Source organism: Zalophus californianus, chromosome 11 (assembly GCF_009762305.2).
Source record: "Zalophus californianus isolate mZalCal1 chromosome 11, mZalCal1.pri.v2, whole genome shotgun sequence".
NCBI lineage: Eukaryota > Metazoa > Chordata > Mammalia > Carnivora > Otariidae > Zalophus > Zalophus californianus.
In genome coordinates, this window is record NC_045605.1 from 48,641,176 (window position 1) to 48,656,610 (window position 15,435).

General features: G+C 39.8%; 1 protein-coding gene across 27 annotated transcripts in view; it reads left to right on the plus strand.

Annotated features, from left to right (window-relative positions):
- The window catches only part of DLG2 (discs large MAGUK scaffold protein 2), a 2,208,086-nt gene that overhangs the window by 2,048,061 nt on the left and 144,590 nt on the right, over positions 1 to 15,435 (plus strand). For all 27 annotated transcript variants that reach the window (XR_003517338.2, XM_027578649.2, XM_027578631.2 and 24 more), the window contains one exon: positions 6,868 to 6,982. Coding sequence is in view for 26 of the 27 variants with exons in the window: in XM_027578649.2 (XP_027434450.2) it covers positions 6,868 to 6,982 (115 nt within the window). In the remaining variant the exon portion in view is untranslated. The remainder of the gene's footprint in view (positions 1 to 6,867; positions 6,983 to 15,435) is intronic.

Below are 15,435 nucleotides of genomic sequence, written 5' to 3' on the forward strand. Positions count from 1 at the left end.
TAGAGCTGACCTCCTAACCTAGAGTTCCTAACCCCCTCTTCCTCACTCACAACTGGGGGTCAGCAGCATGAGGTTGTAACTGGAGAGGGGTGCCCTCCCCACCAGTTCACTTGGAAAAGAACATGCCCATAGCTTCATGCCGTTGTCTAACACACTGAGCTCAGCATTTCCTTCTCTAAGACACAAGGCTGGCCATCTGAGCCTTGAAAATGTGAGGCAGCTTTGATCAATTTGGATTAATTCTACTGCATTAAACAATGCCTGCCCCTTCAGAGAGGCAATGCCTCTTTTTCTGTGTGAATGATAAGGTGGATTTGCATTCTGGGTCTCCTCCTTCACTCTTGACAAATTGTAGAGGAAGCGAGTGTATAGCAGAGACCCTTCTCATGGGTAGCATATGGTGTTTCACATCTTTGCCTTTCTCCATCCAAGTGTCCATCAGTAACTCAAACCCTTGGGAAACCTATAGGCAGTGTGAGGCTATACCAGGGGAGGCTCTGGAATGGACACATGTTTCCATTTTACTTAGAACAGAAAGGGGTTATGACTTTTGCAAGCAATAAGTAAGAGTAGGTGTTGAATTACACGTGAAAATTAACAGGAGGAGTTACCAGTCATTACCAAGAGTCAACCCTTGATGTCCATATGCTCTCTCGAAATCTTCCCAACACATCTTGACGTAGAAGCAATTATTATTCCCGTTCTACTTATGAGGAAGTTGAGCCCGGAAAGGTTAGTAACTTTCATAATGATATAGAACTAGTAGGCGGCAGAGCCAGGATTCTGACCCCATCTATGTAAGTCACATTTTGTACCCTGTCTACCGTTATCACCCATAATGTCCAACCAAGTGAAAGCAAGTGACACAATCGCAGTATGAATATGTCGTCAGGAACAACTGGATTTAGATGCCCAAGAAGGAGAAATTTTTTATGCATCCTAGAGAGAAAGAACCAGCTGGAAGTAATGTTTCTTGAAACTCCTCTAAAACATTTGCCTAGAAGTCGGTTTTCAGTGGTTTGCTTCCTATTATACACGAAAACCCCAAGACACATAAAATAGATAACTTGTAATTCTGAAAGCATTTACCAGGCACGTATCTTGTGCAAAGTAAGACAGAATAATGTGTTGCTGCTGTAATACGGCTCCCCACTTCAGCATTGTTATGCTTAATTTCCTTGTCAGTGTCCCATTCTGGAAGCACACTCATTCAGGTTCTGTCTTATTCAGCACTATATGCCAAGCACCTGGCACAGTCCTGAGTCTAGGGCACAAGGAACGATAGGCCCTGAGGTTTGGGGACCAGAGATGGGTGAGGCATCCCCATCCTCTAAGGAGTTTGTACTGCAATAAAGAAGAAGCCCAGCATTCACATAATCAACACAGCAGATGAGAGGAAGGAGAGCAAGATGTCAAGAGAGATAAGGAGAGAGTTCAGGACGCCTTAGGTTCTAAAGGAGAACTAAGGTGTTATACCAAATGTGACAATATACTGGAAATAAATTGGCCTCACAGAAATCCAAGGTCAACTCAGTGACTTTGGTGAAGTTAGTTAACCTCCCTGCACTTTTTTCCTCATCTCTAAAACTATATACCTACCTCAGAGCTTTGTGAGGAGAAATAATATAGTATTTCAATTACACAGCACAGATACTAGACCGTTACAGGTGCTCAGAAAACATGAATTCCCCTTTAGATGATACAAAGATTGGAGCCCTTTCAGTTCTCACATGAATGTTCTCCCGAGTGTTAGGAATTTGACTGAAAAATGTATGAAAAGGGAAGGCAGAGATGTGACTAAAACCTTCGGGAAAAGGAGCAGGGATTAAGATTAAACAGATATGGTGGTGTTCGATTTTGTTTTGTTGAAAAGTGTGATTTTCAGTACTATTATAAAACATAAAGAAGACTTATATCTCACAGTTTACGTACCTGCTTTCTTACTTATTTCTAGAACATTTCTAACCATAGACTCATTCATCTTTGAGAAGCTGGAGACAGCGCTCCTCTTCTCTCTCTGTCTCTGTCTCTCTCACGCATACTATTTATATTTGTAAATCCAGATTTCATTGCTTCTACTCTGATGAAATTACTTGTACTTAAGTTTTATTTTCTAAAAAGAAGTGAAGAGGGGCACCTGGCTGGCTCGATTGGTGGAGCATACAACTCTTAATATAGGGTTCGTGAGTTCAGGCCCCATGTTGGGCGTGGAGCCTACTTAAAAAAGTAATAATAGGGGCACCTGGGTGACTCAGTCATTGGGTGTCTGCCTTCAGCTCAGGTCATGATCCCAGGGTTCTGGGGTCGAGCCCCGCACCGGGCTCCCTGCTCAGCGGGAAGCCTGCTTCTCCCTCTCCCACTCCCCCTGCTTGTGTTCCCTCTCTCGCTGTGTCTCTCTTTATCAAATAAATAAATAAAATCTTAAAAAAAAAAGTAATAGTAAAATAAAAAATAAAGGGATGTCTGGGTGGCTCAGTCAGTTGGGCTTCTGACTCTTGGTTTTGGCTCAGGCTATGATCTCATGAGTTATGGGATCAAACCCCACGTAGGGCTCTGCACTCAGCAGGGAGTCTGCTTGAGATTCTCTCCCTCTGCCCCTCCCCCAGCTTACGTGCACTCTCTCTCTCTCAAAATGGATAAATAAATTTAAAAGAAAGAAAAGAGTGAAGATATAGGTAAGCGCTTTTAAACATAGGATTTGTGGTTAACATGAATCTCAAAGTGGAGAAATTGAGGGCATGATGTCTTCCAATTAAGACAGATACAGTACAACACGACACTTCCCCGTCCACAGTGGGGAGTGTAAACACTATAGAAGATGGTGTAAAACAAACATTTCAAAAGCAAGGCAGAAAACATCTGGGGGATCTAATGAGCCATACAATAAGGAGAACACAGTTTGCTATTAAAGTAGCCTGTTGTGACATATAGAGTGTGACAGACAGAAGAGCCTTACAAAGTGCTGATCAGCTACAGGTTAAGTATCAGAGAAGAGTTTCCAATGTATGACATGCCTGTGATGGGGAGAGCGCAGAGATCACCGGGAGAACGATAAAAATATCAATGGGATTTGGGAGCGGCAGTGATAAACCTTGAAATTAGACAATTTAGCCTTGAAAAAAGAAGTCCCACAGGAGAAGCATGTTGTCTTTCTTCATTGAAAGAAAGCTTAACATTGAAAATGAGCAATTTCAGCACCTGTAGGCATTTTATAACTGAACGCATTTAATGATTCTGCTCACTTCCTCATTCATGATTCATTCAGAAAATGTTTGTTGAACCCCTATTATTTAAATGTCTCCTGCACACCAGACACTGTTAGGGACAGGGAACTCCAAGGAGAGTGAGTTGTGGTTTCTGTTCTCAGCTCAGTCTAATGGTAAAGACGGGCAACTGCACAAATCACTGTGATTTGGTGTGAGAAGTACAAAAAAGTAGCAAAGTGGTCAAACAGGGTTAGGGACTGTCACTGAATTAAGATGCTTAAGTAGGGGAGGAGAGGTGGGAGTGCTGGTTTTTATCACAGTAGCGCAGGCACCAAAGTTGTAAGGGAGGGAGTCCTGAGAACAGATGGGGGATTTACTCGTTCTACAGGAGATGCCTGGTATTTAGGAAGTGGCAGTGTGGAGCATGATCAGAAGACGCTAAGGGATCCTGCTTTGTGTCCCAGACCAGATTATCTTCTTCTCTGAGAAATGCTAACGGGGGCTGCATGACATCTGTGCAAAGCTCTGACCAGTATCTGCACTAACTAACCTGCCCATACATGTGCTCACGTAGACTAAGATCCTGTTTATAACAGCAAGGAGCTGGAGGGGTCTATCTTTGGCTATACTCTGCAACTGTGAAATAAATTACAGTCTTAACCATGTGATGCCATGAAGGGTATTAAGAAATATATCTACGTATTTGGGAGAAGGCAGGAAAAGATCCAAGTTACACAGTTATAAAGGGAGAAAAAGGCATTAGCATAATATATATTGATGATCTCATATGTATGTGGGTATGTGTGTGTGTATATATATATATGAACTGAGTTGATAAATGCCTGTGCAAGTCCAGCACACAACAGGTATCTCTAGAGAAAGGTGGAGCAAAGTACAGCAATGAGAGGGAAGGAAGAAGCGCTCACCTCTCAGTTTCTATTCTGTGTTTTTCCATGTAGCCCAAATATTGACAACATCCATGAACTTCATTTTGTGATTTAAGGAAAGAATAATTGCCCATGAAGCACTAAGCACAGTGTCTGCCATGTGATGCCAATAAATAATTAATTGACTCTTAGGATGGCAGGAAAACATGACTTGCCCAAAATGATTTAAATCTGCATTCAGTGTCATATTGATTGTTAAAAATGAGTGTTTTCTCTGTCAAAAGGATTGAAATAAATTTCATAAATTATGATCAATAGATTTTAGGTTAAATATGTGTTCTGCTTATTTAATCATTTAGGATTTAATTATTTAAAGCTAAGTTTTGCCCCAAAGATGCAGTTGTAGTGAAAAGAAGGGGCACCTGCACCCCAATGTTCATAGCAGCAATGTCCACAATAGACAAACTGTGGAAAGAGCTGAGATGCCCTTCAACAGATGAATGGATAAAGAAGATGTGGTCCATATATACAATGGAATATTACTCAGCCATCAGAAAGGATGAATATCCAACTTTTGCATCAACATGGATTGGACTGGAGGAGATTATGCTAAGTGCAATAGGTCAAGCAGAGAAAGTCAATTATCATATGGTTTCACTTATTTGTGGAACATAAGGAATAGCACGGAGGACATTAGGAGAAGGAAGGGAAAAATGAAGGGGGGGGAATCAGAGGGGGAGACAAACCATGAGAGACTGTGGACTCTGGGAATCAAACTGAGGGTTTTGGAAGGGATAGGTTAGCCTGGTGATGGATATTAAGGAGGACACATAATGCATGGAGCACTGGGTGTTATACACAAACAATGAATCATGGAACACTACATCAAAAACTCATGTACTGTATGGTGACTGATATAACATATTAATAATTTTTTTAAAAAGGCTAAGTTTTGAAGAGGAAGCCTTCCAAATCTAGATTGCATAAGACTTTGCTTAAGCTCCAGAAATTTCCAGTCAACTTTGATGGTTTTATCTTTAGAGTACTAAACTTTAAAAACATATTTAGCATTCGTAGGTCATTATCCAGTTATCTACTTATCACTGAAAACCAAGGTCAAATCTTCTCTTTTATGATATCCCACCCCATAATACCCAACAGATAGTCAGTAAATTGAATTTAAATTTAATTTTGTAAAACTTTTTTTATAAAGAATTTGAAACACTGTAAGTAGATCATCTTTTATTACGTTCATGTAGTCATCCTTGTTTTTATGAAAAGTTATGAATAAATTAAATTGAAAATCAAATTGTTTTTTGAAATGTACTGAGGAAATACTTTATGATGAGTTTCTCTCTATAAAAGAACAATTTATAATTTGAATTAGCATTTTAAAAAATTCTCTATGGTGAGTTTCTTTGTAATTAAAGGAACCATTTATAATTTGAACTAGAATTTTCACATTTATCTTGTGAGTAAGTTGGACTTCTCACCTACTGGATTTTGCTAAAGCAGGACATTCTATGCCAAGGAGATGATAGAACAAATTGTGATCAGAAATATCAAAACTTCAAAAGCTTTTCCTTTTTACATGCTGATTGTGTTAATAAGTGTATTAAAACCTATTTGTACTTTCTTCATTTTTATTGGATTGACATATGGAAAAATATTTTTCCTATGAAGAAATAGTATGATATATACCCATATTTTCTTGATTTTTTTAGACCCATATGTTTCTAAAATCTATTTACCCCTATTTCCAATGCCATGCTCCCAGAAGCTCATTTAAATATATAATACATCTTAGAATTGATGAAATTTGACATATGGACTTTTTATATTAAAGTTATAAGGCAAAATTGAGATATGATCCCAAATGATCAGCTTCTAGCAACCCTCTAGCAGAGAAAAAAACTTAGTCAAATTAAAAGGCAATTTTTTTACACAATTCATCACCAAACACTTGGTTCTCTGGTCTCTCAGGCTGAAAATTAACTGTAGACTCAATCTTCCCTCCCAATAACATTGCTAATTCCTTGGATATTTGTTTTGTTCATGGATCTTGGTGTATTGGAGGGGGGCAGTGGTTGGCCTCTTTTCTAAATTAAAGTTTTTATTTTGAGATAATTGTAGATTCATATGCAGTTGCAATAAATAATACAGGAAGATCCGTGATAATTGTAGATTCATATACAGTTGCAATAAATAATACAGGAAGATCCATGTACCTTTTACTCTTAGTTCCCCCCAATGGTAACATTTTGTAAAACTATAGCATGTTCTCACAGCCAGGATATTGACATTGATGTAATCCATCAATCTAATTCCAATTTTTCCAGTTTTACTTGTACTCATTTGTGCGAGTATATGTGAATGTAGTTAGATGTAGATCATTTTTTCACATGTTCAGTATCCATTACCACAGTCAAGAGAGCACATTTTCATCACCACAAGAATGCCCTGTGCTGCCCGTTTATAACCTCACACAGTGACCTCCTCCCTCGTGGACTTTTCACATGTTGGGGATTTGATGGCAGTATGTTTTCTAGTTACATTTGGGGAAGTAACTGATTTGTCCTTTTCCTTTTGCCAATGTCTGCAAATAAATAATATTAAGCAACTGATCCCTCCATGTTCACTATTTTGAGTTGTGCATCTCCCTGATATTTGGCAAAGGAACCAACATCAGGGGCAAGTAGCCGCCTTGGCTAGGCACTATTTCTCCTTCTCTGAAGGCACAGGACCAAATCTACCATCTTTGTTTCCTTTCCCAGATTACGCTCGATTTGAGGCCAAAATCCATGACCTACGCGAGCAGATGATGAACCACAGCATGAGCTCCGGGTCCGGGTCCCTGCGAACCAATCAGAAACGCTCCCTCTATGTCAGGTAGGCAACGGAGCATTGCTTACTGTGATCTGCACTTTGTGAGCAATCCAGCTTGGGGAGATAAAAGCAACACCTTGTAGCAATGGAACACATGTTCTTATTAACCCAGGCTCATCAATACACCACCGTAAGACATCGAGTTTAACCACTTTGAAGACATTTTTGAAATGTTATTACATTAGTCAAAAGCCCTGATTTTAACAAGTTACTGTTTGAGAATGTTATGATCTAGGGTCAAATTCTTAGCACAGGTTGCAGTAAAAATAATGAAAAATATTTTCATTCCTGATCATCTTAAATTGAATATACGGCCCAAAACCTTAGACTTTTTCTTACCATCAATATAAGAAGAAAATATTCTTGTATCACCTCTTGATCTGCTTGATATATATTGCATGAACTTTAGTGTATTGATTGAAAATCAAAAGCACTCTGCGAAAGAGTTACATGCTTCTTCCCAACAAGTTTCGGTGGACTTTCTTCCGTGGTATCTCGTGACCAGTTGTTTCTCAGCCTCCTATATTCCTTCCAAAATATACTTCATCAATGCTGACTGTACTTTTTAAAATAATATAAGTATTAACAACCAAAGGGGGGAAGTAATACCTAATACACTGTGAAGATGAATCTATGGACCAGTGGAGGAACCATGCCCCATACCCTCACTGCATTCTCCTCTCCTCACTCGGTCCCCGAATCTGGTCTGACTCCCACGTAAGGTCATATCCTCCTCACCTGAAATTTCACTGTCTTTTCCTCGCATGCAGGGTGTGTTATGGATACTAAATTATGTACTTGAATTGATGTGTTCCGTTGGTTCCACTTTGGCTGTGTAGTTATCTTCTGTGTCTATCAGGTAGGCACAGCAGGGCAAAGAAAGGAGCAGGATTCCGGATGTTGGCATGTTCTTGAGGACCTTGATTTGCTGGCCCCCCTAGGACAAGCAGAGACTCCCTCTATATTCCAGGGAGTTCTAATACTTCAGAAGTCCCAAGACTTAAAATAAAAACAGGATAAAATCAAACAAAACTATTTTTGACTATGAACATTCCAAATTTGACTAACTGAATTTCACAAGATTATTTTGATATATTCCAGTGTAATCCGCAACAGGAACTATTAAGAACCACCCGGGAACATGTCTTGTAGTGAAGTCACAGATGTGATGGAAAGTGGCTATTTCTTTTCTCCTTACTGGCTTTATGTTGCTGGTCTTTGTGATACAAAATATTTTAAATCTTGAAATGTTTTAGTTTTGGGTAGCAAATTGGGAAAAGCCAATTGGGTTTATAGAATAGAGAAAAATCTGTTAATGCAAATAAAATGGATATGTAGAATAACACTGGAAGGAAAAATTACCATATTGTTATCTATTAAAAAAATAGAATGCATAAAAATGTTAATGTACTTAGAAAAACTTTGCTGAAAATATACTGGTAATAGTTGAGTTTTTTGAATTAAGTTGTGGAAGATTAGGAAAATTAAATGGGGTAATATAGTGATAGAATGTAAAGCTAATAGACTTATTTGAAAGAGTCATATTAATCAGACCCAAACCTTTATTCTCTAAAATGATAAATAAAAATAATGACATACAAAAGATATCAAGACTTAAGGTAATAAAGGATGTTATCTTGTATCACATTCTAATAGTTGGAAATGGAATTGAAAGGAGGAACCTCTTTTAAATGACACTGAAAAATAGCTGACACTTTATGGGCGATTCTCCAAATGATCTCTCCACTATACAAATATGGTATTTGGTTTCCAAATGTATAATTATTAACAGTTAGTCCCTAGAGGGCTGACCTTAGCATCTAAAGGACCCTAGAGGCATAAAATTGGAAGAAGTAGGGTCCATGCATAGAGTAAAATCAGAGGGAAAGAACATACAAGACACCCTCCCCCCCGGCCTTGTTCTCATACGATGTGATAAAACTAATAGCCCCTACCCCAACAACAGCAACGAAAAGGCAATCAAATGGAATGAACTAACAAGGCTTATGGGAAATTCTTACTAAAAATGATCCAGCAACTTTGTACCTTTGTCCCCCCTCTTTATTTTTTATAGAGGGGGGTGGGTTACACCAAATTGGGCTAGAGGATTTTCATAGAGATGCTTGCTTTATCTGGAACACTTGAATAGGGCTGGTGCCAGTTGGTTGTACTTATTTTAGAAAGTCAACTAAGTTGCTCTCTCAAAATAAATTAGTAGCAGGATTTCTCTGATTATATAAATATCAGATGATGAGCATGTTTCTTTAATCTGAGAATGGCATCCTGGAATATTATTCTGCTTGGCTTATGTAAGTCTAGCGCCAGAAGGAATCTTAGGCAGCACCAGGTCCACTGTTTAATTGACAGGACAGGAAACTGAGGCCCCAGGAGGGGAGAGATCTGCCACTGCTCTTTGGTAACAGAATCAGATCTTCTAACTCCCTTCTCACTCCACCTCCCAAGGGCTCAGCTTCTGTGGTATCAGCTGTGGAGTGCACTTGAGCTGTGATTCCCAATCTGCTCACAGCCCCCACCTCTTAGATGAAGGAATAGGTTAGCCAAGAGGAGAAACTCGAACATAAACCCCTTTGGGGTTTTTACACAGGATAAACTGCACTAGGACATAGGGGATTTCTGTAGTTTTATTGGTATTTTTCCATGAAGCGAAAACCTAAAGCAGAAAGCTAACAGCCTCTCTTTGTTCTGTGATAAACAATTTAGCTGACTTATAGGATATTTGTCTGCACCACAAAACCACCCCTTCCTCTAGGAGTTGCCTCTTCTTCCCCCACCCCGTCCCACCCATAGAGCCCTGGCTGTGTCTGAGAGGCTGTGTCCTCTCAGGATGGTGCATGAGCTGGCCTCATTCCCTCACTAGAAATCATCCTCCCAGGTGATAGCAATTTGTTTGCCTGAAAGTGTTGAAAGGAGGAGGGGGGGTTAGCACATCTGAGCCAGGCAGTGTTTTAAACTTGAGCCAACCAACCCTCTCTATTTTCCAATCTACTTGTAATTATTTTCCTTCTTTGAATCTTTTGTGTAAGGTGCCCAAAGTGCTTCAGTAGTGCTATACAAATGAAGTTGATTGCTGCTTATGATAACGCTGTACCTGTTCTGTGGGAATGATTTGGATATATTTGCTTTACTGGGCTGTTTGTATTGTGTATTTCCTGCATTGTGAAACATAGAGCTGTAGAACCTGGAAAGTAAATAAAATGTAAAAAATTTGAATAAAATATTTTTCAAAAATGCTCCATAAGTACATTATGAATTCTTCAGACGTAGATGCACTTGGGCTCCCGAGCCACTGGAATACGGATTTTGTTGCATGTGTTTCGAGGCTCTCTATGTGGGCAGATGGAGCTCTCCCTGCCTCTAATATATGCGCTCTTTCTTACCTACTAGCTGGTGAACGCATCCCTGTGACAGAGAACAAGGCTTTTCCTGCTACTAATAGGAATGGACCTTTAATATCCAAATGCTACTAAGAAAGGTCAGAGACATTGGTGATTGAAATCACATAGAAGAGCAAATAGCTAAGGAAAGCACCTTTCCTAAGGTAAAGGAGAGCAAGAGCACCCAGGACTTGGAGAATGGGGAGAAGAGGGGAAAAAAAAGCAGCTAAGTCCACCAATGGGGAGTGAAAGGTCACAGGAAAGAGTGGAGCCTGACCCATGTTCATTTGTTAATCAAAGGTATCCATTTTGAGAGTTCAAGTGAATAACCTCTCTGTCTTGAATTTGGGCTTAAAAGTCATTTGCTTTGATTCATTTGTGCATTCAAGCTGTTTTTGAGTGTATATTTTGTGCCAAGACCCATAATGGACACTAAGGACTCAGCCGTAAAAGTCAACATTTCCTACCATAAGAATCTCTCATCCAGTGGAAGAAACAGATGAGAGGAAGACAATCACAGTGCAACATGGTGTGAAAAATTAGCTCTAGAAAGGCCTGGAACCTTTATTGCTTCCTAATGCAAAGATACCAAAATTGGTCCTTAAAGATCTTATGTGAGTTAACTTACAAGTTTTCAAGTCTTTTTACTCAATAAAAACATTCTTCACTGTGACCCAGTAAATACATACACATATAAAGCTGAAAAACATTTTTTATTAAATTGTGCTTTTTATGTAAAGTGTATTTTGTTATTTTCCATTCTATTTGTCCCCCTTTAAAAAAAAATGAAGGGCACAACTCATTAACTTGATTTAATAACTCACTAATGGGTCACGATATACAGCTTGCAGATGGAATAAACAAAAAGGAGAGCTCCAGGTGGATGACACTGTATACAGACAGGAGAGCACATCTTCACTGCATTACATGTAGCAAATCTCTGGGCTGGGATTCCAGCCATTTTGGTACAGAAGAGGAAGTGGAAGTGAAGGAAAATATTTGTCAGGCACCTTCCCTGGGTCAACCATTGTGCTAGTGGTGTTGTACGTATGTTTCCCCATATGATTCTCCCAACATCTTGAAGAGTCAAAGAATGTTTCCTCCATATTACAGATGAAAAAACTGAGATTCACTGAAGTTAAATAATGTCCCCAAGATCACAGAGTTAGACTGGATGTAAGCATAGACATTCTTCAACTGTGTTGAAGAGAACAGTTCCTGGATTCTGTCAGACAAAATTTGAATCTTGGTTTTTCCACTTACTAGCTCAAGGGATTTTGGTCAACTCAGTCTCTCTGGCCTTGGTTTTTTTATCTGTGAAATGAGAATAATAATAGGATACCATAAAGTGGTCATGAGGATTAAATAAAATAGTGAATTCAAATACCTGTAACATAGGAAACAACTAATTGGTGATATTTATCATATATTATAAAGGCAACCTTTCCCCTGCAGGACAGAGAGACCACAGAATTGGTCCTGAACAAACTACTGTTTTCTCAGCAGAGGGATGAGACACGCTTCTCCCTTTGCTTTCTTTCAGCAAGGGAAGGAGGACAGACTTCCTGGCACCATTTTACATTTTCACTTATCTAGACCCAGGTACCCCAGGATTGCAGGCTCCAGAATGTCCATCTCTGTCAACTCACCAGACATCTCTCATACCCCACAAGCATCTGCCCAGAAGCAGAATCTGCAAAGTATTCAGCTGGAGCCACAGATAGGAAGAATCACTGTGCTTACAACTGGCCCCTCCAGTTTGTCATCGGTATCCCTAACCCATGATTCTTCAACTTCTCCTCTGCATTCTTCATCCCTTCCAAACCCTCTGATCACTTTTTGCTGCTTCCTAAGGTAGCTTTTGCTTCAAAGGCTATAATATGACAAAGGCTCTTAGGTCTGCCTCCTGCCCCATCGTTTAACATAAGGCTTTCATACGCTGATTCCTCAGTGCACTGAGTCTTACCTTCAATAAACATGATTTACATACTTTCCTACAGTATACCAGTCTATGGTATATGTTAGGATACAGAGATGAATAAGAACACACCTCCTTCCCTCAAGATTCTCATAGTCCATATCTATGGGCCATTCAAATAGTGGGCAGATCATTCCTCCCTGATACCCTGTGTGTTATATGCTTTGCAATTATTATCCTTTTTAAATCTTTGCAATATGCCTGTTAGGCCTCCTACAGTGACACCTGCCCAGAAGACCACTGGTATTTAAAATTCTTCTGTTAAAATACTGATCACTCTAGTCTTTATTACATTTTCATGGTAAAAGCCCTTGAAATGGAAACACCATTCAATACTGGACCTGCTAATTCCAGTTAATGTCTTCATTTTATTATACCCTTAGTACCATATGCCACAGTGCTTGGCATAAAGAAGTTTCCTTAGTAAATATTTGTTGAATGAATTAATTCCTAGACTCTCTTTCCTAGACATATGTGAAAGAAAAAATTAGAGTATAAGCCAGGATCTTTAAACAACCAGTCCTATGCAAGTTCCATACCAGCTAGCCTGCCACCAAGTCCGTGGAGTCTGGTCATCCTGAGACCACAGGTATTGCCTACTGGTGCTGGGATTTCCAGGAAACATCTGGCACTACAGGGCCTTTCAGGTTGCTTCATTTGCCTTCTGAACTCTGTGACTCTTTCAGCTGGGGGCTATTTCAATAATAGATTTAGACCAACAAACACAGCCAATACCCTCTTAGTGAGAGGACTTAGGGTAGGGGCAGGGGCCAGGGTGAACCTCATCCTCTGTCTCATTCTCAACACCCTTAGTCTTCCTATTGGAAGTTACATCAAGGGTGGTCTTGAGAAAAAAAATTCCACTCAGGATTCTTTATCCTGATGGGTTTTTGTTCTGGAGGAAGGATGTTTTCACCTGATTGATTTTTTGGGAGGGGAAAGCTAACTCATCATATAGGTAAGAGATTCTGGTCTTTGTTTTTTTCTTTAAACTGTAGCATACCCTTCCACTCTACTTCCTGCTGCAATATACTGCTGGTCAGTAACCTGGGGGTGGTAAGGAAGAATTTCAAATGGAGCCTGTCAGGGTACTTCACTCCAGTGTGAAGCTGCTTCTAACTTCATGTGGCTACAGATTTCTCAAGGACATTTAAGACAAAGCCATGAAATCTTGGACTTATTACAAGTCAGATTTTTATGTCTTCCTTCCCTCCAAACTTGGACCCAGCATGCTGTCAGTAGCTGTCCTCAGAGGACATATTACACTCATTTGCGTGTACCCCTGCCCAGTACTAGCACAGGGCTGGCTGACAGTGGCATTCGTATTACTTCTCAGTCATTCACTCATATATTCTTATTTAGCAGAATCATCATTTATTCATTCAGAAATATGCTATATGGCAGCAAAAAGGGAAGTCAAAACTGCCTGGATTCAGATTTCTTATCTTAGAATCTTACTGCAAGAGACATGACCAAGTATCTGAAAGAGTTGAACAGGATGAAGCAGAAAGTCTGGAGAAAATCTTGACTTGGGAAACCAGAAGAGGTCTAGAGAAGGTACTGCATTGTCTGGGTGGCCTACATACGCCACACTGAAGGGCGAGAGTTCATGTGCCCAGACTTCACTCCTGACTTTCCTCAAGCTTTACAACAGTGCTGTGCCAGATACCACCATTCTACAGAAGACGAACAGTGTAGAGGGTCAGAGAGGCTTAAAAAACCACTTATGCAAGGTGCTATGTGACCAAGCCATATTCTTTACCCAGATGTATCTCTCAGTGAAGCCCATGCTCATTGTCCTTCCATACAATAAAGATGAAGTTGACCCTACAGGGACACAGGTTAAATTCATATCGATCGACCTTCTATTTGGTTTACACTTTATACTGACTTCCTCCAGGTAGACCTGGCTTCTGGTCCAGACTTCAAAGTTTATCGATTGCTAAAACGAAATTCTCATTTATAAAATGCATATAATATCTAGTTCACAGGCTTGTTGTTAGGATTAAGTTTAACTAAGTCTATAAAAGAGCCTGCCAGATGGGACTCATTAGGTAAAGGGGAGTTCTTGTTACCCCTGTAAGTGCTTAGAGCCTTTCTCCTAAGCCAGTGCCTCCTCTGAAGCAGAAAAGAATTTGATTCTTCATTTATACTTTGAGACTCATTAGCATTATGCTCACTCTTTCAGGCATTTGCATTTTTAATTGCATCCTTAATTGTGGAATAAAAGGCTTTGTCTTCAGGCAGCTAATTTTATGCCAGAAATAGAAAGGAGGAGGAGTCACTGGGGATCTGGAGGAGTTTTCTCCTTCTCTGGAAATCACAGCTTGGCCCTGATTTTAAAAGGTTTTTAATTTTTAGATTTCTATAGCAAGAAAGAAGGACAAAAGATACCTGGGTGGCCCTTTCATTGACCATTATGCCAAAATCTAGAATCTTTTTTCCTCTACCTCTATGCCAAGATCTGAAATCCAGGTATCGTTTCTCTTAATGGTGCACCCTTCTTCATTCACTCACTCATTCATTCATCCAGAAACCCTTTTTTGAGGCATAACCATCCACCTCATACTGCACTTTGCTCTGTGGATAAAAAGATAAGTAGGGCATCTTTTCTGTCCTTAAGGTGTTCAAGGGTCATGCTATCAACATAGCTTCTGCTCCCTGCCCCCTCATCTCTAGAGGAGGGGCTTGTCCATTTAGACCAAAATTACTGCTTCCTACAAAAATCCAGACAGCTTTAGCCAGAAAAAAGAGCAGAACACTGAAAGATGGGACACAGAATGCTCACAGGAGGGATGGGTGACAAGTGAGGGCATGGAAGAATTGAGGGAAACTTAGCCAAAATCATGAGGTTAGATTAGGAGCAAAGGAGTAGACTCAAGCTATTTTGGTCTTTAATCTCAGTGCCTGATACATTATAGGAATTTGGTAAATACTTGTTGAGTGGACTTTTTGAGTGGCAGTTGAAGATGGTGATTAACAGAACAAGGGATTAGGAAAATCATCAACAAAAAACAAAAAACAAAAAAAAAGGAAAACCATCAACAGCTCAGTGCTGGCTGAGTGAGCACCTGCCCCTCTGT